This window comes from Salvia hispanica, chromosome 3 (assembly GCF_029641045.1).
Source record: "Salvia hispanica isolate PSC_SH4W2 chromosome 3, Shi_PSC_v1, whole genome shotgun sequence".
NCBI classification, from domain to species: Eukaryota; Viridiplantae; Streptophyta; class Magnoliopsida; order Lamiales; family Lamiaceae; genus Salvia; species Salvia hispanica.
In genome coordinates this window covers 35,389,743-35,416,812 of record NC_142694.1, presented here as the reverse complement: position 1 = coordinate 35,416,812, position 27,070 = coordinate 35,389,743, and the positions used below count along the sequence as shown (strand labels likewise).

The 27,070-nt window shown below is 36.4% G+C and overlaps 2 protein-coding genes across 4 annotated transcripts; both read right to left on the bottom strand.

Moving 5' to 3' along the window:
* Positions 1-8,056: 8,056 nt before the first annotated feature.
* LOC125216029 (alpha-L-fucosidase 2-like) lies at positions 8,057-11,971 on the bottom strand. 3 transcript variants are annotated; one of them, XR_016137309.1, is made up of 6 exons: positions 11,465-11,971; positions 10,630-10,854; positions 10,451-10,549; positions 10,231-10,366; positions 8,733-10,159; positions 8,057-8,238 (listed from the first exon to the last, which is right to left on the bottom strand). XR_016137309.1 is itself a non-coding variant. In XM_089069136.1 (5 exons), the coding sequence occupies exons 1-5, from the start codon at positions 11,591-11,593 to the stop codon at positions 10,074-10,076; spliced, it is 675 nt and encodes a 224-aa protein (XP_088925262.1). In that variant the 5' UTR covers positions 11,594-11,971; the 3' UTR covers positions 8,564-10,073. The 3 variants fall into 3 exon arrangements, 1 of the variants encoding a protein (XP_088925262.1); XR_016137308.1 differs by lacking the exon at positions 8,057-8,238 and adding an exon at positions 8,249-8,445; XM_089069136.1 differs by lacking the exon at positions 8,057-8,238 and having other exon boundaries at positions 8,564-10,159.
* A 6,168-nt stretch (positions 11,972-18,139) lies between these two features.
* LOC125216487 (E3 ubiquitin-protein ligase ORTHRUS 2-like) lies at positions 18,140-23,412 on the bottom strand. Its single transcript, XM_048118202.2, has 9 exons — positions 22,723-23,412; positions 20,727-21,262; positions 20,398-20,523; positions 20,112-20,211; positions 19,970-20,031; positions 19,780-19,882; positions 19,498-19,633; positions 19,120-19,334; positions 18,140-18,980 (listed from the first exon to the last, which is right to left on the bottom strand). Exons 1-9 carry the CDS (start codon positions 23,164-23,166, stop codon positions 18,429-18,431), a joined length of 2,274 nt encoding a protein of 757 aa, XP_047974159.1. The 5' UTR covers positions 23,167-23,412; the 3' UTR covers positions 18,140-18,428.
* Between the last annotated feature and the right edge of the window lie 3,658 nt (positions 23,413-27,070).

Here is a 27,070-nt window from a genome sequence, read left to right as displayed (position 1 = left end):
TAGTATTCCAAATACTTGTAGAAAAATATGAGTACAAAATTTAGAAAACGCAATTAATCAAGAATAAAGAAGAATTATAAAAATATATATAGTATGAAGATGCCAGAATAAATCCATTTCCCGAGAACCAAAAGTAAAATTGTTGAAACATACTGTAATTAGAAAATAGAAAAATTCGTATAAAATCCAATTTCTGTTTCAATCTATCCCGATAACAGTTCGGTGAAAAAACATTTTTATCCTTTTTGGTGGAAAAATCTAAAGCTATTTTATTTATTTTTTTGGTCATTTTAAAAATGGCAACTATTGGACAAAAAAGAAACAAATATTATTGGATGAAAAAATAGTCTAATGAAATAGTGGATTCTCAAACAAGATAAAACACCTATACATACACACACCTTAAATTGAATCTGCATTTTTATTGATTGATTTACTGATAATTATTTTTTATTGCAGCATAGCATGAATCTTGGAATCCGGCGACAATTCCGACGATGGGTGACGAAGGCGGCATGGCTGATGGAGGCAGGGCAGTGGCGGCGACTGAATACGAGAAAGTGAGCCGCCACCTTCAAAGATCCGATCTTTACCGACAACGGCGGCAGCAAGATAGTGGAGGCGTGAAACGAGCGGCAGGGCAGCCGGGTGAGGTGACGGCAATGGCGAGTAAAGCAGAGCAGCGCCGCGAGGGAGGAAGGAGAGAGCTTCGAGAAAGAGTGAGAGAGAAAGGAGGAGGACGCCGGAGGAAGGGTGGCGGCGGCGATGCTGACTGAGAGAGAAAGGGGAGATGGGAAGAGGGAGGCGCCGCATTTTTGTGTAGGTTTGTAGGAAATTTTATTTAATGTAGTATACTTTTATTTAGGTTTATTTGTGTTGAAATTTTAGTTTCTGGAATGTATTATGTTGGCTTATTTGTGCTGGATTTTATGATTTTGAAAATTTTTATAAAAATGTAATTTAAATTGGGTTTTATATCTAATTATATGTAATAAGTGATGTTAGGGTTTTGAGTCAAGGACTTGGCTTGAGCTTGGGCTGGAGAAAATTTCAAATTAGAAAAATCAAATTAAATATTCCATTCAATTATGAGTACTTATTTATGCACCAATTAGGAGTACTCTTTTACGAAAGAGACAATGACAAAAACAAATTAGGAAAATCAAATCAAATCAATTATTCTTATATTATTGCAAGTTTTGTGGATATAGCCTATGACATAACTATTTTTTAGATTGAGACTATTTTACTCTAACATTAATAATACCATGAAATATGCACTATTTTGTTTCCATCATCAATAGATGTACACGTATTACTATGTTTGTTTCCAAAAAATAAGATCATATTCCATAATTTTAGGAATTGTATAATACTGTTAAAATAATTGGATGAGACTCCTACTTACATTTTAAAATATTTTATTGTATCATATACTGTCAACTAATTGAGATTTAAAATTAAGAATATAAATAATCATAAACTCATTTTTATTAATATTATCTATATTTAAAGAGTTAGGAAGAAAATATTAAAATAGCTTTAAAATTTTAACAACATACGATTATATGATCTGAGTTGTAACACTAAAAAAAATTAAGAATTTAAAGAAATTAAAATTATGAAAATTTTAAAATCAAAACCGAAATTCAACATGTATTAATACTCCATATCATATACTATCAATTTTATGGGATATAATTTAAGGTTTTATTCTATTTTTATTTATTTAATTCTAAATAATTATAATCTAACAATAATTTAAATTAACTTAATACACTATGTATTATTAAAATTAAGAAAAACATAATATCATAATCAAATTTTGTTTGAAGGGGCTTTACACTTTTGAATCACTACTTTGTTTAGATTTTGTGCAAAAGTTCTTAAAGAAGCTATATAATTGATGTAACTTTTGGACTTTTTTTATTATCTTTGATTGAACTTTTGTTTTGTACAATGGAAAATTTATTTTTTCATCATATATATATATAGAAGAACCCAAAATAATTATATTCAACTACTTTTTGTAAACATTTTCTGTCTTTTGCTTTATCTCTATTTATACTTCATGTAGTCGTCTAACGTCTAACCATATTAATTAGTTTTGATGGTATTACTAAATTACATATACATTAACGTCTATCAAATATAATAGATTAATAGAAGATATGACAATATAGTCGCTCGGTTTATTTCAAATTTTCAAGTACATAAGAAAATGTAAATCGATTGCATCATTCTAATAAATTAATGAGAGTATATCTATTCTTTTTAATACACTAAATATTCCTTTCAAACACTGTGCCAAAAAAAAATTCCCCGACTATGAGGGAACGAAAAGAGTATTATATAAATAGTATTAATTTTTTATATTTTAGACATTAGATATTGATTTTTTGTTTATAAGCATTGTTTATTTAGAATCTTAATATGATAGATTTTCAATTGTGTTAAATTGTGTGTTTTTATAAATTCAATTGCTTAATAAAGATACGAAAATTAATTGGATTGTAATTTCATTTATGTTTGCTGCCAATATTCTCTCATATTCTCTCAATAAAGATACGAAAATGTTTGCTACTAATATTCTCTCATATATTCGCCCATATTGTGATATGAAATTTAATTAAATTGTTATTTCATTATAATCTTATAATATGTAAGTGGAGCATAATTTTTTAATTCGAAAATATTATCTATGAGTAAAATTCCACATCATACGCATTCCATATTTTTTTTATTCCACATTATACGCATTCCATATTCTTAGCAAACAAAACAAACTCAAGGAATCTGGAGTAAAATTTGTGGCGTGAAAGATGTAGAAATAACTAAGAAAGAGAGGCGCCGCTGGGAGGAATTGAAAAGTGCTATTGGGAGGAATTGAAAAATGTCATTAGACCCTAAAAGTGAATTTGGGCTAAGCTAATATGTTTTGGACCAAAAATAACTAGGATTAAGTAAACCCTACTTCGTATTAATAAATGATAATTCAAAATTTAATTTATGGCCGTGTAGGAATATCTTACTAATTTAAAGTGACAGTTTGATGAAAAGACAATTTTATCCTTTTTGGAGGGAAAATGTTTATCCTTTTAGTCATTTTGAAAAATGACAACAATTGGATAAAAAATTGGTCCAATTAAATGATAGCTTCACAATCAAGATTTGGAACAATTATAAAATAGTGTCTTCTCAAAGAAGATTAAATGCTTAGATAAACAAATCACTAATTGAACCTGCATTTTAGTGTACTGATTTTCTGAGTTTTGATTTTTTATTGTAGTATAGCAAAGTGGCGACAGCTCCGGCGACGGGTGGGAGGGCGGTAAAGCTGAGGGACGAGGGGTGGTGGCGGCAAGGCAGCGGTTGGCCGCGAGAAAGTAAGGTATCCAGAGTGAAAAAGATGGGGAGGAAAGGTGAGAAGACAAAAAAGAAGAAGGACGACTGCGGCTACTAGGCTGCATCTCCAGATTCATCAAAAATCCAATCTTTACCTGCCGGAGATACTTATTACGAATTCTACCGCCACTGCTGCATTCACCGGTGACAAAAGACATGTCAGAAGCGTTGATTACAACCGAAGGGGAGAGTGAACTAGAAAAATAAAAGAGGGAGCATTATACAGAGAGAAAATATTGGAGGCGGGGAGTGTGGCTAGGGTTACACAACTCAAAACTAGGGCTGAGTCGATACGATATACCGTATCAAAAATTTTGTTTCGTTATCATACCGAAAATATCGATATGAAAGAATTTCATATCGTTATTGTTTCGAAAGTTTCGGTATACCGTATTTCGGTATACCGAAATTTCGGTATGGAAAAAAACTATACCGTTACCGTTTCAAAATTTCGGTATATCGTACCGAACTTCGGTATACCGTTCTGAACGGTATATCGATATTTCATACGATATACCGAAATTTTATTCCATTTCGAATACCTGTATACCAAAAAATATAATTTCAAAAGCGAAAAATAAAACCAAAAATTAATATAATTTTAACATAATAAAATAAACATTGTCTACATCTTCATAATCAAAAAATATATAATTAAGTTATATGGATATATTTATGATTTAAACTTTAATCTTAAAAAAATAAATTATACTATTATTATTATTATTATTATTATTATTATTATTATTATTATTATTATTATTATTATTATTGTTATTATCGTCGTCATCATCATCATCATTATCATCGGTATAAACGATATGTATCGATAATTCGATACGTATTGATTTTCGATATATTTCGGTATACCGATAATATCGATATATATCGTATATTCGATATAAAACGGTATACCGCGGTATAAGAAAATTCATATCGTTATCATACCGAAAACTTTCGATACGGTATTGTATCGTACCGAAAGTTTCGGTATACCGAAAATTCGATATTTTTCGATACGATACGATCGATATACCGTTTTTTCGGTATATTTACCCAGCCCTACTCAAAACTCCTCCTAAATGAGGCTGCCATCTGTCGTTCAAGAGAGAGGGAGAAAGATTGAGGCGCAACATTGTAATTGGGCTTTAATTTTATGATATGGAGTAGTTTGGATTTTATAAATTTCAGATAGTGGACTAGTATAGAATTTTATATTTAATGTTTTTTTTTAATTTAAATCAAATTGTATATTTGCAACCAAAAAAGTTGCAACCATATTAAAAAGGGTATTACTTCAAGAATTTAAATATTTGACGCTATTAATCCAGCCTTTCTTCTCCCAATGCCATCGGTTCCTGCAAGCCTGCAATCTTGCAAGCAGTTTTAATTTGCTGCAATAATTACTTTACCTTTCCCACAAATATCATCATAGATCCTATATACGTTTCTATACCCAAAAACATCAGGCGCTGCATCCCATATTAGTTTTACCTTCTTTTTTTTTTTTTTTTTCATTTTTGTATATGAAGAGTGATCGGAGTAAATTTGTTTTGATCTTAAAATTGAGGTTGCTTCTTTTAATCATATTTGCATTATAATAAACATTGTATTTATTGGTATCATTTTTTTTGAATTATTATTCTGCAGTTAAAATATTTGCTAACATAGTTTAAATATTTGTATTTGACTTTTACATACACCATATTATACATATACCTTGATATATGTTTCCAGTCTTAGAAACATACACTACAAAGAATTTAATTTCAACTACACAAAATTTGGAAAACAATTATTTTTTGTTGAAAATATTTAAAAATAATATCAATTTAGGACGTAAAGTAAAGCGTTCTTAAGTTAAGGACAAATTACATAAAAAAAATTTCAGGATGTTTTCATTTGCGTCCTCTAATTTTAGTTGGGACACCAACAATAAAGATATTTTTTGAAGCATTATTGGTATATTTAGAAAAACTAAGTAGAACTCTTATTTTCTATGTCTTATTCTATTTCATCGACATATCTCCTCTTTTGTTATTTAAAGTATTTTATTTTATACTACTACACTCATATCAAATGTTAAAATAGTATACAATCATCTGCTAAAATATGAAATGTTTCATTGAGAGTGGGTCGAGAAAAGTACAAATATCTTTTTGTTATTATTTATAATATTTTTAATTGTTTATAATATAAGAAATACTTAATTTAATTAGTTCTTATCTTTAAATATATTTTTATATTTTTTTACTATATTCTTTATTTTAAATTAATATATCTTCGTTATTTAAAATTCTTTTGTTTTGTGCATAGCACAGGTGTTAACACTAGTTGATTTTAGTAAATTGAAGGTATTAGTTTTAGTAAATTTTAATTATGGCCATGTAGGTGTATTAGTTTTAAAATTTTAATTATGGCCATGTAGGAGTATTAGTTTTAGCAAATTTTATCACTCACATAATATGACACATTTTCCTTTTTAGTTTGTCCCAAATAAAATGACACTTTTTATCTTTTTTTAAAACTTTTCTTCTTCAATTAATACACTTAACCACGTTTCTCATTCCAATAAAAATAGTATACAATCATCTACTAAAATATGAAATGGTTCATTGACAAATATCTTTTTGTTGTTGTTTATAATATCTTTAATTGTTTATAATAGTACAAATACTTATTTTAATCAGTTTAAATCTGTAAATAATATTTCTATATTTATTTACTCCATATTCTTTATTTTAAGTTAATATATTTTTATTCTTTAGAAATCTTTTGCCCTATGCATAGCACAGGTGTTAACACTAGTTCATTCAAAACTTACACTACTAAAAAATATTTTTCCATTAATATTCTAAATTCTCGTGAAAAAATATTTTAAAAATTCGGAAAACACAATTAGTCAAGAAAAGGAAGAATTATCACAAATATAAAGTACGAAGATGGCAGAATAAATATACTACTAAAAAAGCATAAAAAACAGAACCCAAATTATTTCCAAAATCTTGCTGAATTCAATTAACATTCAAATTGAGGAAGATTTATCCAAAGAATCATGTGATTAGTGGCAAAAGTAATGAATAATTATAGAGAAGATGGAGAAGAAGAAGATGAATCATTCTCTGTTAAAATTCTAATATCTTGTCCCACATTGGCTTGGTGATGATCCTATCTCTTCTATATAAGGATGGATAACCCTCTCCCTTATGAGGCCTTTTAAGGGGTGAGTGGCTCATTTCTAATATGGTATCAGAGCAGGGCCCAAGTCGATGATGGATTTATTCTCTTTATCTCTTCTCTAGCATACCCACGTGATGGAAGTCCGGTGTGTCATTTCGGCCCACACGTGAGGGGGCGTGTTAAAATTCTAATATCTTGTCACACATCGGCTTGGTGATGATTCTATCTCTTCTATATAAGGATGGATAACCCTCCCCCTTATGAGATCTTTTAAGGGGTGAGTGGCCCGTTTCTAATATTCTCCTCTAATAACGCTGAAAATCAAACAAAACAGACCAACGTGGTTGCGGTAGCCGTATCCCACCACTACATCCCTGTCGACCAATCCGTTTCTGGAGCACCATCTCACCCGATAGGGTTGTCCTCTTCAGTCACAATTGATACGTGGCGTTATCGCCGATCACTTCATGCATCCTCGCCGGAACCCCGAGAAAATCCGTCGTCATACCTTATTGATTAAATATTAGACACTATCAAATATTGATTAAAACTATTAATTTGTTATTTAAAAATTAAAATTTAAAATTTAATTTTATAAAATTAAATCTAATATTGAAATAAAGAAACAAAATGAAGGATGACAAAAGGGAAGAAGAATGATAATTTTGAAATAATATCAGATTTACTACATCACTGAAATAATATCAGATTTAAAATGTAAAAAGACTAAATTGCCCAAATCTCTCAAAACCTCCCAAGAGGGTATTTTCGTCACAAAACAGTGAAAAAGGACCATTTTTGAGATAAACGCTTAGTCCAGGGTTGTCTGAGGATATTTTTAAAGTCCAGGGTTCATTGGCGAGATAAACGCATAGCCATGGACTATTTTTTTAGTTATCTCTTTGTAAAAATAATCTTAGTGACAAAATCAAAATCAAAACAAACACCCACCTCCATAAAAAAATTAACTTTATATACTATTTTATGGAATGGTACACTATCAATTTATGTTACGAGAGATAAATTCGGCATGAAAGCTACAATCGATAACATAAAATGTACACATCACACTTCTTTTATGGCGTGTTACTTTAGTTAGTTTGGTGATAAGATAGATACCCTTCATATTTTTAATCTATGATGATAAATTATTTGGTTCCACAAGATTTAGCAATTTATATTACTAAATTGTCCTTAATTTTTTTTCATTACTATAATATAACTTTGAGCGTCTCTTCTATCTTTCTCACAGATTCACATCTCTTCGAACTTACAATTATATAAGGTGAATAAAATAGTTTAATAAAGAATTTAAAACCAACTAAATTTATAAAATTGCCAAAATAAATTTATGATTTCAAAAAAACAAATACTAATCCTTGATAATTCAGTGAATTCAAACTATAAATTAGTTTGATAATTTTTTCTGATAATTTCAAAATAATTTTTTCTGATAAAATCGGGAAAAATGTAAAAATAAACCAAAATCTATTTCAGTGAATTCAAACTATAAATTAGCTACAAGTCTACATACGAAGCTTTATATCATAAAACAATAACATAAAGCCATATGATACAACATACGAAGTTTTATATCATAATAATTAGCCTCATTCTTCAAACTCCATTGAAAATCACTTTATAACCATAAACCTGCATTTATTAAACAAATACTACACAAACATTAATACAAAAATATGTTTCCATCCGCAAATCACAATGCAAAAATTAGAAAGCACTGGCCTTGTGCGCCTAGAAAATCATAATCTGCTAAATTTATACTGCCAGAAACAAAACTTCAACGTACATTTTGGATTTTGGGGTTGATTCTCTGTTGTGGTTTACTGTATATTTGATTTTCTGATGAAACAATTCAAAACAATTGAACTTTCCACAATCAAAATCAAATCTTGTTCATAATATATAGTCAATCGATATAATTATTGTGGGTGTCGCCCATCGATATAATTATTAAAAATAAAAAGAAAAAAAATCAAATCTTGTTCATAATATGTAGTCAATCGATATAATTATTAAAAATAAAAAGAAAAAAAAATCAAATCTTGTTCATAATATGTAGTCAATCAATAGGATGTCGCCGATCGATGTAATTATTAAAAATAAAAGGAAAAAAGAAAAGCACATGCCTACTCTGTAGTAGTCAGCTATGCCGCCGCCGCCGCTGTCTTCTCTGCCGCCGCCGCCGCTGCCGCAGCCTGCCTCGCCTTCGCCTTATCCAAAGCTGCCTTCAACACAACACTTTGCGCCTCCAACTCCGCTCTCTCTGCTATTAGCGCCTCCAATTCCGCCATCTCCTTCGCCCTCGCCTCCCTGGCCTCCGCCCTCGCCTCCCTCGCCTCCGCCCTGGCCTTCGCCTCCGCTGCCGTAAGCACCATGGCGATCTGAGGCGTTATTTAGGGATGATGATGAGAAAATATGCGGCGGAAATAGTTGGTGATCTACACAGACGTCAGCGGCTAGGTTATCTGAGGGAGGTAATGCTTTTATACAATTAAGGTTTTCTAATTATACACTGTGGCTCAAAGGTATTTACTTTCCAAAATAGCAACAACACGTTATAGCTGTATTACTTTCCAAAAGAAAACCACCGACACCAACCACACGTGAATAGAAAATACTCTTTCCGTCCCACTTTAAAAGTCCGTTTTACTATTTTTTGGTGTCCCAATCACGGACGGACATAAAATTTTTATTATATTATAAGAAACAACAGTAAAATTCGTATAAAATTCAATTTCTGTTTCAATTCATTCAAAACTTACACTAATATCAAATATTTTTTCATTAATATTCCAACTTCTTGTGAAAAAAATATTAAAAAAATCTGGAACACACAATTAATCAAGAAAAGGAAGAATTATAAAAAATATAAAGTTTTACGATGATGGCAGAATAAATCTATTCCTCTAATATAAAGTTTTACGATGATGGCAGAATAAATCTATTCCTAGAGGAGTGTTATATTGCTAACTCATAACTTAATTGCTAACTACAACTAAATAATAGTCATTAGATATTTAAATTAAGGGCTTAGATCATTAATCCCTAAATGTCAATACGATCAACGGAAAACGTCAATAAGACCATAGGATTAATTCCAAAAAATATCAATAGAGGTATTAATGTCAATTAACTACATGTTTAGTTATAACTAACTTTTAAAAGAAATCCCAAAACTTTAAATTCATATAACATATATCAAATTAAAGATAATTTCATAAGGATTCCAACGATATCCTAAATGCATATGTTCCGACGTCAAAATTTGAAAAAAAATTTGAAAATCTGTCATTCACATCTCACTTTAGCTTTCAAGATTAATAGATAGAGATTAAGTTTGATAATGATTTGTTCTTACCCGAAGTTTGCATCGATCTGGAAAGGCGGATGAGCGGTGAAGAGGTTAGCGTATAGCCCTCCTTCAAAGTCGCTCTCGTGGCTGGGCTCCACTAGATCGAAAAGATGCTTCACATCCGGTATGCATGCTCGCTGTTATGCAGCCGTGCCCACGAGGCAGCTTTCCATGTGGTCGACCATCCCGGACCCTCCTCTCCTGCTCGAGAACAAGATGGATCAGTTTAAAGTGGGACGAGATAATCATTCACAGTTAATAACACCACGAACCTCGTTTGATTAGGGTTTTCTCAGCAGCTTTACATAGATCAGGGGTCTGCTCGACATTGATGCTATGCCCGGGAAAAAGCCCGAATAGATGTGACAGATGCCTGTGGTGCACCTCTGGATCTGCAAACTCCTCTGCCTGCAAATGGCAAAGGAACGCGAAAAAACAAGATTTAGTCCACTCGAACAACTTGCAGAGGCCCGTTGGATAACTAAGACTTACCCATTCCATAATGGACCCATCCTTCGCAATCGTGGTTGGCCTAAGGCGTGCTTGAGCTTTACGGACTCTTGCAATAAGATCATCGCTTTTTCCCAATTCCTACATTTCAATTTGAGAGTTACATACAGAAGTCAAGATTCTAGATTATGTGATGTTATGATTCAGCAGAAGATATATACCTCAGCAGCAGAAACAATGTTGGAGAAAACCTCTCTAATAATTTGCATGTCCATGGTTGCTGAGTAGCTTACACTAGCAGGCTTACCATCCGGAGCAGTAAACGTATGCTCTGGGGAGGTCGATGGATTTGTTTCAAGTCTTCCGCCTGGGCCTTCAATTAACCAGTCTAGTAAAAATGACGCGCAGCCTTCCATCAATGGATATGCTTTGTTTCTCAAGAATTCCTACACGCACAAAATTCAGATATTGAAATTAACAATCTCTGGCATGACATGCTTTGCCAGAAAAAGGTGCAAATGCTTGATTTTCATGTGCATTTATTCACTAATAAGAGTTTATAAACGAGATGAAATGCCAGCAATCATAATCTACCCATCAGAAATGCTTGATTTTTTTCGTACCGCAGAAATGTCAATATAATACATGTAGAATGTCAATTTAAGCAATGAGTTAACATTCATAAAGCATTGTGTTGACATTTTCAAGGCATGATGTTGATATTTTCGAAACACTACTATATTGACATTTTCATCCAAAATTCTAATTTGAAGTTTTTTTAATCTTTTTTTATTTTATTAGTAAAAATGAAAATTACATATGACCTTAAATCAGTTGTAGTTAGCAATTAAATGATGAGTTAGCAATTGATCACTCTCCTCTCTTCCCAATTATCAAAAATAGAACCCAAATTATTTCCAAAATCTTGGTGAATTAACATTCAAATTGAGGAAGATTTATCCAAAGAATCATCTGATTAGCGGCAAAAGTAATGAATAATTAGAGAGAAGATGAATCATTCTCCTCTGATAACGCTGAAAATCAAACAAAACTGACCAAGGCTGTTGCGGTCGCCAATGCATCCCCGTCGACCAATCCGTTTCTCATCGCCAGATCTCTCCACTCTTTCTGGAGCACCAGCTCTCCCCTGGCGTTATCGCCGATCAGTGCATTCATCCGTCTCATCGCCGATCAAAATCCGTCTCCACTCTGCGTCGCTCTGGTGCCGTCAGCTCCGCCATCAGCCCCGGCCTGAACCTCTCGTTGATGTACAGCCGGTGGTTCGTCGCATCCGTCCACGTCAGGCTCTTCCAGAACAGCAGTCGCGGCGGTGGAACTGGAATTGGGAATCCGAGTAGGTGATTAGGGTTTTGAGGGGGGATATTGGGGGCGTCGAATTGAGCGAAGATTGATTTTGGGGGAAGAAATTGGGGGCTTATTGTTGCTTCCATTTCTGGTTTCGATTTGATCGGAGTGAAGTGAGATTGATTTGGGGATGAATTCTGGCGGTTGATAAGAATGAATTGAAATCAAATTTCTGGTGAAGTGAGATATGAGTGAAGAGATGAGAAGAGAAGAGCGCGAGGGAAATATATATATATATATAAGTAGGATTAATTGAGAGGGAAATATAACTAACTCGCATTCGGTTTGAAAATGCACACAACTATAATTCCTTTTTTACTTTTTACCAATAATTATGAATATGATGAAAAGGTACATGGATTTTAGTGTATACTTAATTGTTCACGGTCAAGTATGATAAAAATGAATTTTATATGGCCGTCGTCGATCAAATATTGTTATATTTGACTTAGATATAGATTTTAAGAAAAGTAGATAAAAAAAAATTAGTACAATTTGAGTTTCACTTATTGTCTATATTTGACTCAATACTGGACATGTATCGTGTGATCAAGTATGACTTATGACTTCTAAGTTTTTGCGTCACAACATTAAGTTTTTATGTCGTGTAATTACACAATCAGTAGCTCTTACAAAAATTATTTACATGTGTCGACTCAAGTGTCATTGTTGTTGTCACGAGATCTCATCTTGTTGAGACTGTCACGTGTTTAGTTATATTATTATTTATTTTAGTAGATGTGTTGTCTAGTTGAGTATCGTTGTCATTCACATGAGATCCCATGTTATCGCAATGCTTGGGGTTGGTGTATTCTCATTCGCCTTAGGGCACTCCCAATGGTTAGGCGTTATTGTCGGCGAAAAATTGCCGAAAATCGCCGAAAAATCGCCGGGCGTTGGAGGGAAATCGGCGATAATTCGGCGATAAATCTACCGATTCATCGCCAACTCCCTTATTATCGCCGATTTATCGCCGAATCATCGCCGACCACTGTGGGCGTGATTCGGCGATAAATCGGCGATAATTTTTTTTTTTTTTTCGCCAACGGCTAACTCTCATCCACTATATATAATTCCTCCTCCTCCATTCATCACACACAATCTTCATTCTCTCTCTCAATTTTTCAATCTCATTATCTCAATCTTCAATCTTCAAAATTATGAGTTCAAGTAGGAAAAATTCCCGAAAAGGTAAGGGCAAAGAGTCGAGTACGCAATTTCCCACTGATGAAGCAAATCAGCAGTGGATGAACTCGTTGTTGTCGATGGGTTCTCCTCCCGGCCAATATCCATATGCGGGTCCGTCCCCATTGCAGACTTTCTCCGTACTTCCAGTCTGCCCTCAGCATGCCCTCTCCAGCCGACGATGTGTATCGCCCCCAGATAGTCACATCGTTGTTCGACACCCCTGGATCCACCCCAGACGACGAAGGATCTCAGGACGCGACGTACACAACGGATCCGACACTCAGCACGGACGACTACGAGGTGGAAGAAACGCCCGCCGAGCCGCCTTCCAGGAGCAGGAAGGGGAAGGCGCCGGCGCCGGCGTCGACGGCTGCGACTGATACGGCTTCCGATGAGAAGCCGAAGCGGGTAAGGACTACTTACAGTCTGGAAGAGTCCGAGCTTATAGCCAACTGCTGGGCGGACACGACGCAAGACTCGGAGCGCAGCAACTACCAGACTGAGCTCGTGTTCTGGGAGCGGGTTGCAGAGAAGTACACGAGCAACAAGACTGCCTCGATGAAGGACCATGGCAGCGAGGCGATCCGCCGGCATTGGGAGCGCCTCATGAGGGACTGCGGCCACTTCAACGGTATATACTCTAACTTGATGACGAACATGACGAGTGGCCAGAACGAGCACATGGTCCGAGATGAGGCCATGCAGAGGTATAATGGCCAGTTCTTATCGAAGGGCTTCAAGTATTGGAACATCTATGATAGGCTGAAGGATCTCCCCAAATTCCGGACGGGGATGCACACCGCGCTGCACGGGAAATCGGTGCGCTCGCGACTTAGCGGTGCGGAGAGTGAGGGAAGCGCCACCCCCATCGACTTGACTGGGGATGGTCCGCACGAGCGCCCTGTGGGAGCGAAGAAGGCGAAGGGGAGGCGGAAGGGGAAGGGCGCATCGTCGGATGCCCAGTCGGAACCCCAGTTCATACAACAAGCCACGCTCTCTGCCAATGTCGCCAATCTGACGCAGCTGTACACGCTGTACTTCACCGGCGGCGGAACCCCAGAAGAGAAGCAGTCCCTCTGGTCGACCATCCAAAATATGAAGATCCTGCTGGGCCTTCCGCCGGACGCCCCTCCCTCTTAGTTTTTTAAATCTTTGTTTTTTATGGTTTTTTATTTGTAGTTTTTTTTTTCTCGTTGTATTATATTTTCCAATGATTAATACAACGATGAATTGTTCATTATAAATCTATTTATTAAACACATTTGTAGGGAAAATTAAATAATATTAAAAATGATGATGTAAAAATGAAATGTTGAGTTAGGGAGAAATAAGGGAGAAACCATTGGAGCAGTTGGCTAAAAATTGGCTAAAAACTGGGGATAAATTTTGATGCTGATGTGGCGCTGATGTGGCAGAAGTTAGGGAGAAATAAGAGAGTTTTTAGGGAGAGCATTGGGAGTGCTCTTACGCACTTAACTTCCATTTTGTCCATCAGTTAATACACCTATTGAATTATATGACTATCCATTACTTAATAGATGTGTTGCTATGATTATGCATAATGCATGTGTTGAATTATATTATCGAGTAATTTATTACACTATGATATTATGTTTACGTTAATATATATGTTATTTACAATGCTCTATTTTGTAATGAATATCTCTAATATATTCTTACATGCGTCGTTCGCTTGAGTAAAACTTAGGACATTCTGATATTATCTTTATATTAAGACAAATGTTCTTTACGATACTCAATTTCACAATCGGTAACTGTTAAACATGCGTTGTCTAAATTGATGATGTCGTTCTTGTGAGATCTAGGTTATCACACTACTTGTGGTTGATGTCTTCCCCTTTGTCTTGTGGTTGTCATATTCTTGTAAAAATAGACGACATAGTTTAAGTAATTGACGGTCACGTCAACTTATGATTTCCCATTTGTCATATTAGATATACAATTAAATCAAAAAAGTTGACGTGGGTAGTTGCAAACCGATCCAAATTTCATACAAAAATTATATTTTTTTCCGCCAACTTATTCTTTTTTGTCTTCTTTTTTTTATATAACGTCTTCCTTCTACCTGGAGAGATAATTAGAGTGTGTGGGGTGAGTATTATGACGACGTATGATTCAATTAATTTTCATATATGCTGGTTTGGTTGTGCATCTTATATTATACAATTATAGTGTGTATATAAATTGTTATGGAATGGTACACTATCAATTTATGTTACGAAAGATAAATTCGGCAAGAAAGCTACAATCGATAACATAAAATGTACACATCACACTTCTTTTATGGTGTGTTACTTTAGTTAGTTTGGTGATAAGATACATATCATATTTTTTTATTTATGATGTTAAATAATTTGGTTCCGCAAGATTTAGCAATTTATATTACTAAATTGTCCTTAATTTTCATTACTATAATATAACTTTGAGCCTCTCTTCTATCTTTCTTTCAGCGTTATGTTTGTATAAACAAATGGAGTATCACAGATTCACATCTCTTCCAACTTACAATTATATAAGGTGGATAAAAAAGTTAATAAAGAATTTAAAAGCAACTAAATTTTTACATAGTATAAAATTGCCAAAATAAATTTATGATTTCACAAAAACAAATACTAATTCTTGACGATTCTTCAAAATATTTTTTTTCTGATAAAATAGGGAAAATGTGAAAATAAACCAAATCTAATTCAGTGAATTCAAACTATAAATTAGCAACAAGCAAGATTTTACATTAAACATGATGAAGATGCCAAAATAAATTTATGATTCAAGAAATAGAAAAAAGTAAAATTCTTGAACACTCTTTAAAATATTTTTTTGATAAAACAGAAAAAGTCGTAAAATAAAACCCAAAGCCTATTTCAATTCATTCAAAACTTAGTATCAAATATTTTTTTTCCATTAATTTATTTCGTATTCCAAATTCTTGTATTATGATTTAGTGGGAAAATATTAGAAAATCTGGAAAACACAATTAATCAAGAAAAAGAAAATTGCCAGAATAAATCTATTACTCAAGATACAAGACTCTTTAACAATTAGTACTAATCAACATTCAAATTCTTGTGAAAACAATTAATCAACATTCAATTGAAGAGGGAAAAGAAGATTACTCAAGATTGAACCCTGGATGAATAGCAAAGTAATGAATAATTACAGAAAAATTCGCAAAATATAACCCAAAATCAATTCCAATATTCCAATTAACATTCAAATTGACGAGGGAGAAGAAGATTGATCCAAAGACACATCTGATTAATGGCAGAGTGATGAATAATTAGAGAGAAGATGAAGATTTAATTCCACCTGATAACCTTGATGACCAAACGAAACTGGCCATCGTTGTTGCGGAAGCCGTATCCCACCACTGAATTCCCATGGATCAATCCGTTTCTGTGCACCATATCTTTCCACTGGTTCCGGAGAAACACAGCACCCGAGGCATACCTTGACAATCGCAGATCGTACACAGCGTCATCGCCTTCATCTTCATCCATCGTCGCCATAACCCTGAGATAATCCGTTTCCACGCTGTGCCGCTCTCCTGGCGTCAGCGCGCACATCAGCCTCTGTCCGCCGATGAGCACCCGATTCTCCGCGACATCCGTCCGTGTCAGATGCTTCACGAACACAAAAGCCGGATCCGGAATTGGATTTTGAATTGCAGCTAGGTAGTTAGGGTTTTGAAGGGGGAAATTGGGGTTGTCGAACAGAGTGGTGATTGATTTTGGGGGAAGAGATGGATGTTGATTGGGGCTTCTGATCGTTGCTTCCATTTCTGATCGGATTTGATTGAGAGAGATTGATTTGGGGATTGAATTCTGGTGTTGATAGGAATGAACTGAAATTTGATTTCTGGTAAAGTGAGATGTGAGCTTAGAGATGAGGGCGAGGTGATGATATATATATTGGCGGGAATATAACTAACTCCCAATTTTATTTTATTTAAAAATTTTTAGATAAGCCGGAAAATACACAATGAGCAAATTTTTCACGATCAAATATTCTAGCCAAAACGAAATCATATGGTATGTGTAATTTTAAATGATTTGGATGACATAAAATTAGTGTTAAATTAGCAAGCCAAACACATTATTGATGTTGTTTTAATGATTAATTCAACGTATTTTGATATTTAATTGAATATTTTAGAAATTAATCATGAATGCAATTCGAACTAAATTACATTCGTGATCCCCTCGCTGATTTAATATTGTTGGTCAATTTTCTATCTTTTACTTTTCAGGTTGTATATTGAAGTAGTACTTTGAGCATTTGCACCACTTTCCTCTATAAAGCACAGCACGCGCGCAGACAAGCACAATGCATACATAAACGAGCACAACACACACACAAACGAGCACAAGCATAGCGTGCACACAAACAAGCACAAGCACAACACACACACGAACGAGCACAAGCATAGCGCACACACAAACGAGCACAACACATGCACAGACAAGAACAGAGCACGCGTACAACATTCCTGGCAGTGCATACACAAAACTTTACACAAACAAAGCCTTAAAAAGAACTGATCAATAAGAATTTTAGATAAGTACATGATTAGTTTCAATTAATTTAAAAAGGGTGAAGGCTGGATTAGAGATAGTAAAGGCTAAAGGCACAAGGCTTAAGATGGATTAGTTTCAATAAATTTTTCTTAATATTTTGAAATTTTTATCGTTCCGATCCAATTTTATCTCTCATCGAGGTGTCTCTCTAATTTGGATTTTTCTTCTTCAACTAATAAATTTCTAGATAGTTGATAAATTTAACGAACGAAATACTTTCACCGCTTCTGCATGTTTAACAACGTTGCATTTTGACGCAGTTAAAACTATAATTTAGAGTTGTAATTGATGCATGTATTGGTGATATGAATATTGGTGACTAGTGACCACCGTGAATGTGACACAGTGACCACCGTGAATACAAAAGGAATGAAATTGTGTCTTGTTACTTAATTCATGTTCAGACACAATTACATTCCTTTTTGTATTCCTTATAACTACCAAGCATGGCCCTAAGAACACAACGCTTGCACAGCACGAGCACACGCAAGCACAGACTAGCACAGCGCGCTTCGAGATGCTCAGGCATAAAACTTTCCACATTTGAAAGAACTAATCAATTATAATTTCAGATAAGTACACATGATTAATTTCAATTGATTTCAAAGGGTTAAAAGCTTAACATGGAATATAGATGGTATACACCATCACATCCACAGTAACAAAACCTCTCTTGAAATTATACCAAGAGAAAAACTCTACCCATGAAATCACAAAAAATGTTGTTTATACCACACCTCTAGAATAGAAAATAGCAAAAATAGGCCCAGAGTTACCCACATTGGGGCGCCTATGGCAAAATATAAGGAGAAGAGACGGCAGAGGTACCGGCATCATCTGAAACCTCTCTATGCTCCTTGCCTGCTTCTAGACTAATTCACCCCGGAATTGTTCTGCGCGGAGACCTTTTTAGGCCTACCACGCCCACGCTTTGCTGGCTCACAGGCTTCTGGGACTCCTGCATCCGGTTTCTTTTGCGGAGAAGCAGGAAGAACTATCGAGTCATTTGAAGGCTTCTCAGCCTTGTCCCCTTTCAGGCTTTCAGCATTCACATCGCAGTTCTCTTTGTTTTCAGCAACAAAGTCTGGTGTTTCGTCCATGCTGTCTGCACTTTCTTGCACATTCACTTCTGTGCTCTCTTCTCCATCAGCAAGCCTGCCTGGTTTTCCCACCTCATCATCTTTTGCCCCATCTGCCTCTCCCGCTTCAGCACCATCATTGCTAAGCTTCCTTCGCTTAGAAACACTAACAGCATCTTCATCAATGCTGTCAGCATCTTCTCGCATTTCCACTTCCGAGCCCTCTCCATCAGCATTCTCACTTGAACTCAAGCTTTGGGCATCCTCAGTCTCCTTAGCCTTTGAGTTCTCCTCCTCCAACTGGTTCTGTAGCGTTTCAATAACGTTCATCAACTCCCTGTTGACCTGTGCACATAATAATAGTCAAGCTGAATCATTAGCACAACCATTTTATGCTACACTAGCATCCAAGAATAAGCCTCGCGAGCTATATCCAGCCAGATGAAAATCCGAACAGAAATAAAGCAAAATATAATGCATGTACCTGAGGATTTTGGAGGAACTCGGAAATGTCTTGTGGGCAAGATGGGCATTTCATGACATTTTTTTGTGCACGAAGCGTCCTCCCTCCATTTTTTCTCTCTTTGACGTGAGATTGGCCGGCGAAGGCACCCTCTAAGCACGCCTTACAGAAGTTATGAGCACAGGGAGTGGTGAGTGGCTGAACCATCACTTTCCGACAGATGAGGCAACTAAATTCTGCATTACATTAACCATGTCAAAGTTAAACAAGCAATCAAAAGCATTAAAATACAAAACAAATCAAGAATTGAAACAAAAAATGATGCTTTATAAGAATGTCCACAATTTTCAGAAAAGACAAATAATCAAAGCAGTGTTTGAATAAGAAAGGGAAAATTACCTTTCAAAAGCTTTTCTTTAACAGACCCAGTCCCACTTCGGTTTTTTCTCTTGGTGATCTTTACTTTATCACCATCAACAAGTGTTTTTTGACTGGGCGGTTGAGGTCTTGTCCAAGTCCAGACACCCTTTTGCTCCTATTTTCAGAAAATTTAGACGGATGAGTCTCTAGGTAATTTTATCCTAAGAATGCTAGACGTAAAGTCCTAGACCACACCTCCAGAAGCAATCACCAGTAAAACACAAGATTAATGAAATGACCTAGTCAGTCTAAGTTGCTTACATCAAAATCCCAGGCAGGACTCTTTTTCCTTTCAGTAATATCCTTAGCTTGCTTCAACTCAGGAATCGAAGGTAAGGGTCTTGGGCGATCTCCTTGGGTGTCACTACAAGCCAAAAGTATATAGAGTTTAAGCGTACATCAAAATACAGATAGTAGAGTGGGCACACGAAGCAAATATACGATAACTCACATGGTCCATGGTGCTGGATCATTATCGCAACGAACAAACAGATAACGGCAGACCACAAATCCCTGTAATAATTCAAAAAAATTGTCATAAGAGGATATAAATAAAAATCACAGGTGACATTCTTTATTTGGAAAATTTTTACTTGTAGCCCAGCCTTGCGCCAGCATTTCTCAATCCTGTAAACCCCATCATAGCGCACACCCCCCTCTGGTGCATAAGAAGACCGCTTTTCTTTATGGGACCTGCAACAAAATAAGAGCAAGATGTATTAGAAGCCAAGAGAATAAAAAATAGTATAGTGCCATTGTCTAATTCAAGTATTAAACAGCACAAAGAATTCACAACAGAAGAGATTGCACTAGTTTGCACAGGGTTACAAAGTAATACTAACAACGAACTTAAGCATTACATGAGAAATTTTAGCTTACCTCACAACTCGTACGGGATAGCCCTCACGGCAACTGACTCTTAAAGCTTCATTAGAGCTTTTAAAGCTCTGGTCAAACGACTGCTTCTTATTCGTCCGTTTGTTCCCAGTAAGATCACGTCCACCACTGTAACCAGCAATAAAGTGGAGAATTAATGGGCAACTTCACATGGAAAGTTATTAATAGACCCTTATAAAGTAAGGATTGGCAGACTATGTACACCCAGTTTCACAATAATTTCAGACAGATTTCATTTCTAACAAGAAAGGCAAGAGAGTAATCTCATCTTAATCTTAATTAATAGAGCCAAACAAAGGCAGAATTAATACCTCCCCGTGTAGAGAAACCATTCTCCATGATCCTCATCATCTTCATAGCCACCTGAGAGTGCAACCGACTGGGCCCCGTGATTAGACTGACCTCCAATACCTGCAACATGGGGGAAGTGAGCGCCCCACTGCCTGCATTCCATCCTATCTTCCCATGTTTCTCCAACCATAACACCTAAGCCCCTTGTTGGGTCATACTCTGGTGTGATTGGCCCAAGAAAATCTGAAGGAATTGTGACAAAAATCTTCCCACTGCAAGCATTAGCCTTTCCGGTTTTTTTCGCTCGCTCTGTGGTAAATGCTTTGTCAGGGCGATCCTGGTTGTGGATAAAATGGGATATCTTAGCAGGGCCTACAGAGCTGTTAGACTGGGAGGCTTTAGCCATTCTGATTGCCATAACAATGGCAGAGTTGATTCGAGGCTCCTTTGCCATCTTTACAGGAATCATCTTCCGACAAATAGCACAAGTCTTCATGCGCTGTTGCCCAGTCCATTTTTGAAAGCATTTCAGGCAGAAGTTGTGACCGCATGGTGTCTGAAAACAGAATCAAGAGAACAAGGATGAGTTTAGAAGCTTTGTTGTTAACTTATATAACTAAAGGGTCCATTCTGTACACACGGATCAAATTTCAAGGATTCAATTCCAAATTCTTTTGTTGGGTAAAACTGATGTAAGTAATAGATATATAGTGCTTGCAGTGTGTGTGTATTTTTCAGTGTGAAGTGTGTGAATTTGTCCAGTTTTATGATTATTTGGAATTCCAATTATCTACTTTTAATATGGAATTCAAATTGTGAAATTGGGAGTAATTGAAATTGTACTTCAGATCCAAATCCAAATATTTTGTCATACCAAACATTGGATTTGGAATTGAAGACTCTAATTCAACAGGCCCAAGTACATAAGTTGAATTGAAACATAGGAAACCATCAAAGAGCATTTGTATCCAATCTCTAAATGTTCTTCTATTCCATATGAACACAAACAAAGCCATTTATAGCACACCAACCGCATTGAATATGCAACAAAAACATCTACACAAAGTCACACATTCATCAGCAAAATTCAGGTGATTACAGAAAAAATGTTCTCTAAATGTGACCTTTTGTTGTATCCTATGAAAGGGAAACACACCAGTGCTTCATTTAAAAGTTGAACATGCCAATTCTAACAACGTGTAAGCATCATCGTCTCTCTAAACACACAGCAATAGCATTGGCGTGTTTAACATGTCGTTAGCATTGGTGTGTTACCCTTTCGTACAATACAAAAAAGGTTCTCATTCAGTGAACCTTTCTTCAAAAATCACCCAAAACGAGAATTACTCATTCAATACATTCAAGCAAAAGCAATACATACTTCATAAAAAATCAGAAATCTTAAGAACAGTCCATGCAAAACAATAAATCAAAAACAACAGCGAATTTTCACCACAGCTAGCAACAAAAAAACCATTTGAATAAGCATAAGCATACAAAAAAAAGAGAGAAAAACCAACACACCAATCCACATACAAGCAAAAACAAACCAGTCCAATTGAAACTATCAAAAACGGACCCCATTCAATTATTAATCATTTTCAGCCATCGAAAAACTCAAATCCCTCGACAAAACCCCAAATCAGCCACATAAATCAAAATTCCAGAAACCAATCCATACTAACTAGTTTGTAAGATTTTGCCTCCGATTCAAATAAAACTCGGAAATATTGAGAACAATAGATCAAAACCTACAACGAAATTTCAACAAAAAAATCATTTGAATAAGCATAAGCACACAGAAAAAGAAAGAGAAAAACCAAAACACCAATTTACACACAAGCAAAAACGTGGCCGGTCCAGTTAAAACTACCAAAAACAGACCCCATTCAAATTATTAATCATTTTCAGCCATCGAAAAAGTCAAATCTCTACAAAAACACAAAAATCGGCCACATAAATCAAAATTCCATAAACGCATAAACTGAAGAAACGAAGAAATGAGCAAAACCATACCGAAACAGGTCGATCTAGAAGCTGCATGCAAATGGAGCAGTTGAACTGGTCCCCCAAAATCCCCAAAACACCCCCAGCGCCCTCACCATCCGTCTCCTTCCCCTTCCCCTCCGCCTCCTCGCCCTCCTTCGCCCCTCCGAGCAGCTCCTGCCGCCTCCTCGCCTTCTCCAGGTCCGTCAGCGACGCATCGGCCTCGATTGCGCGGATCTTCTCCACCAGCCCGCCCCCGGAGACGGCCGGCGCGGCGCAGGAGAGATCGGAGCAGTCCGGGCACTCCCAGTGCGCCGTGTCCGCTAGGGTTTGCGGCCGCGCGGAGGTGAGGCACGCGACGTGCCACGGCGTGACGCACGTCTTGCACGCGAGGACCTCCGCCTCCGCCGGCTTCTGCTTGCAGACCATGCACACGCCGTCGCCGTCGCAGGGGAGCTCGCTAACTTGCGCCATTTGGTTTCCGATTTGAGGGTTGTTGGTGATGACGATTGATTGATTAATGAATACAGATGTGATTGAGAAAAGCGAAGTAGAGAGAGAGAGAGGGGAGTGAGTTTGAATTTGATTCTTGGATTCTGCGCTTTGCCTCAAATATAGAAGAGGAATTTGGGGGTTTGGCGCGGACTTGAAATTGGGATTAATTTTTAAGGAAACTTTTTGAATTTTTTCGATTTCTGTCAGTTTCCCTCTTGCTTCTTCGACTACATCTACATTCATTGAATACTGAATTTTACCCTAAAAATGAAAATGGCTAAGATTTTTATAAATCTTCTACGAAAATACTAAAATTCAATTTTGACCTAGTTCTTTCTATCTTACTATTGCATCTTCAATTTTTGTTTTAGTGGCATTTATTTTTGTTAGTTCCCATTAGTTAGGTTATGATGTTGGAGTACATGCATCATGTGATCGAGTAAAATTTATGAGGTTCGGGTATCTGTTTTATGCTAATAGGATAAATGCTTTGTACGGAGCTCGCTTTCACAATTAATAGCGGAGAGCGTTTATTTTTGTTTAGTTCCTAATATTTTTGATTGATTTTGTTATGATACTACTAGACACACGTCGTCTGATCGAGTATGACTGATGGCGTTCCGATATTGTGTTTATGTCAAGACAATTGCTCTTTACGGAGCTCGGTTTCACGATCAGTAAATTACAATTATTCTTTACACGTGTCGTGTAGTCAAGTGGGGTCCTCGTTGTCATGAGAACCTGTGTTGTCGCGTTGCTTGTGGTTAGTGTGTTTTCTAATTCGCCTTCTGATTAGCTGGCTTTTATCCATTAGTTAATACGCGTATTGGATTATATGAAACGTGTTAATAATTATATGACTATCCATTATTTAATAGATGTGTTAATATAATGATACACGTGTTGAATTATATGATAAATTATAACTTACGACATTATGATACCATATTTACGTCGAGACCGATGTTATTTATGGTGCTCTATTTCACAATCATTAGCTCTTAAAATATATTCCTACACGTGTCGTATGATTGAGTAAAACTTAAGATATTATGAAATCATGTTTATGTCAAGACAAATGCCCTTTAAGACGCTCAATTTCACAATCAAATAACGGTTAAAAAAATTACGTGAGACATCTAGTCAAGTGTCGTCGTCATTCTCGTGAGATCTCGATTGTCACACTACTTGTGGTTAATGTATTCTCACTTGTATTGCATTTAGTTATTGTTTGTCCATTAGTTAGTGGACATATTGAATTATATGTTTATCCACTCTTTAATAGATATATTGATATGCATGCATCGTCTGGTCAAGTATCGTCGTCATTCCCATGAGATCCTAGTTGTCGCATGCTTGTGGTTGACGTCTTCTCACATGTCTTGCGTTCAGGCGACTGTTGTGCATTGGTTAATACACGTGTTGAGATTTATGATTATCCTGGCCACTAATTAATATACTTCGTTAATGCGTACTATATATGTTATAATTCAATCATCTTATAAAATTTGTAAAGACATGTGATATCCTAAGTTGTTGTCAAACTCTTAGTATAAAATTTTGGATATGATACTGAATCTGAATCGGATTTGCTTTTTACTTAGAATGTAAATATTTTTGAACGAGTAAATATCCTCAACATTCCCCTCCTTGGCCGCCTTCTTCAGTGAAATTTCAGTGTTTTCCTCTAACTGCTCCTTAACCGCGTCAGGTAATATTGCAGCACCCTCCTTAGCCAACTGCTTCAGATTCTCAGCGTTTTTCTCCAACTGCTCCAGCTTTTTCTTTAGCTCGGCCATATTTGAAAACACCTTATCCTTAAGAGCATTGTTCCATCGGTCCTTAAGATCCGTTTCCTTGCGGTATTGGGAAGAATGCAGATATTGTGCTCCATTCATCGTGGGCCCCGAATAAATGGCAGAGGGCCAAATCTTCATCAAGGGTGAAGGGAGCCACATCCTGCTGAGAGTCAGCAGGAGCAACGCTGTTTTCCACCTGCTCCTCCTTGGCACTTATGATATTATTCACCTTGCGTTGCAGCACATGGGATCATCTATTTGAGAGGTCCTTCGTAGTGCGGGGGTAGATCTTAGCTATTTCCTTCCACTTATTTTTCAGATTTCCTGCTAGATAGACTAAAACAAGGTCTTCTTCAGTCGACCACTCAGAGGGTTCGCGATGCCCTTGACTTGGATGGTCTTCTTCAGTCAATCCAGTTATGAGAACGATCACGATGCCCTTGACTTGGATGGTCGCCCCACTTTCTATGAAACGGTCACGGCTTCCCACTTCTCTGCACCGTTCGAGATTCCTTTCGGGTTTTGGAGACGCTATATCCCTATGGGGGCATTGAAAGCGTCTATGTACTTTCTTACCGCTGAGGATACGTGGATTATGATACTCAGGCACAACGACTCCAAAATCTGGGTGAAGAATGGGTGGAAGCGGTTCATACGCGACAATAAGGTAACCGTTGGGGATCGCCTGTATTTCACACTTGTTAATCCGCTGGAGGACAACTTCTACGTGTACACTAACAAAGCTTAAGTTCTATGGGCAATGTTTCATGTGTATGGTGTTGTTTCATGTGGTTATGAGATGTAGTTGTTATGTTTTAGTTGCTTTTTCGTAAGGGAATGTACTATGTAGGTGTTATGGTGTGATGTCCAATTACGTGTTTTGTACTGAGAAGTAACGTGTTTAATGTTAGTGGCCAGAGTTTGACAATATATTGACATTATGCATTCGGTAACTTAGGCAAAGTAAACATAATGCAAAGTGGTTCATAATGTAGGAGCTCGAAGGTTAACTCATTACACACCATTGACTTGTTTAAATAAACTACGAATGCATCACTTCGTTTAATCAAACTATCTTGCCAATGGCACACCCAAGGAGAACCAACACCATACACATAAAACCAAACTTGACCGTTGTAGGGACGGTATGACTTGATGTACTGCGACTAAAGCATTGGTTGCATCGGGCTTGAGTATCGGTACCACCACGGAGTCTATATTGATAATGCGAATGGCGTAATGTAGATTGTGGTGCTTTAGGTTTGCGATGTTCTTGAACTATATTTTGTTCATAGTACCACTTGAAAGATCTAGGGTGATCCCCATTAACCAGACACTTGTAGTAGTACCTTCCCGGATTATTGGTTGTTTCGCCTGCACAGCACAATCGCATATTGCCCTTGCCACACGCGCAAACAGGGGTAAACCCTCCATCATTCATCGTGGTTCTTTGGACGACAAATTGCAATAACAATTGATGAGAAAGTGAATAATTGGAGCACGACACAACCGTCTTATAATAGTTCAAATATCAAATATAAAAACAGTTTTACATCGTCGGAAAAAATGAAGCAACTACGAAACCCTAACATCAAGGAATGACATAGTGTGCCCACATGGCGTTTGCCAAATCATCCCTAAAATTAGTCCACTCAGTTGAGGGTTCTACATGGTCAACAAAGTCTGCCGTGTCATTGTCGCCATGGTTGAAGTTGTAATCAACGTTCATATCTAGCTGGGCTTCGACGGGATCGGTTGGCATCTCGCGCCTTATAAAATTATGCAACAAGAAACACGCCAATATCAAACGTATTTGCATTTTGATCGGATAGTAAGAAGCACAACGAAGGATGCCCCACCGCATCTTCAACACGGCAAACGCATGCTCGATGACATTCCTAGCTTTGGTGTGACGCATGTTAAATAGCTCTTTTGGGTTCTGAGGGGCAGAGTTACCTGGACCCCATTCCTTCAAGTGATAGCGTACACCCTTGTACGGGGTCAAAAATCCATTGCTATTTGCGTATCCACCGTCACAGAGGTACTAACTTCCTGCATGGATACATTGTTTAGTTAACAATTGT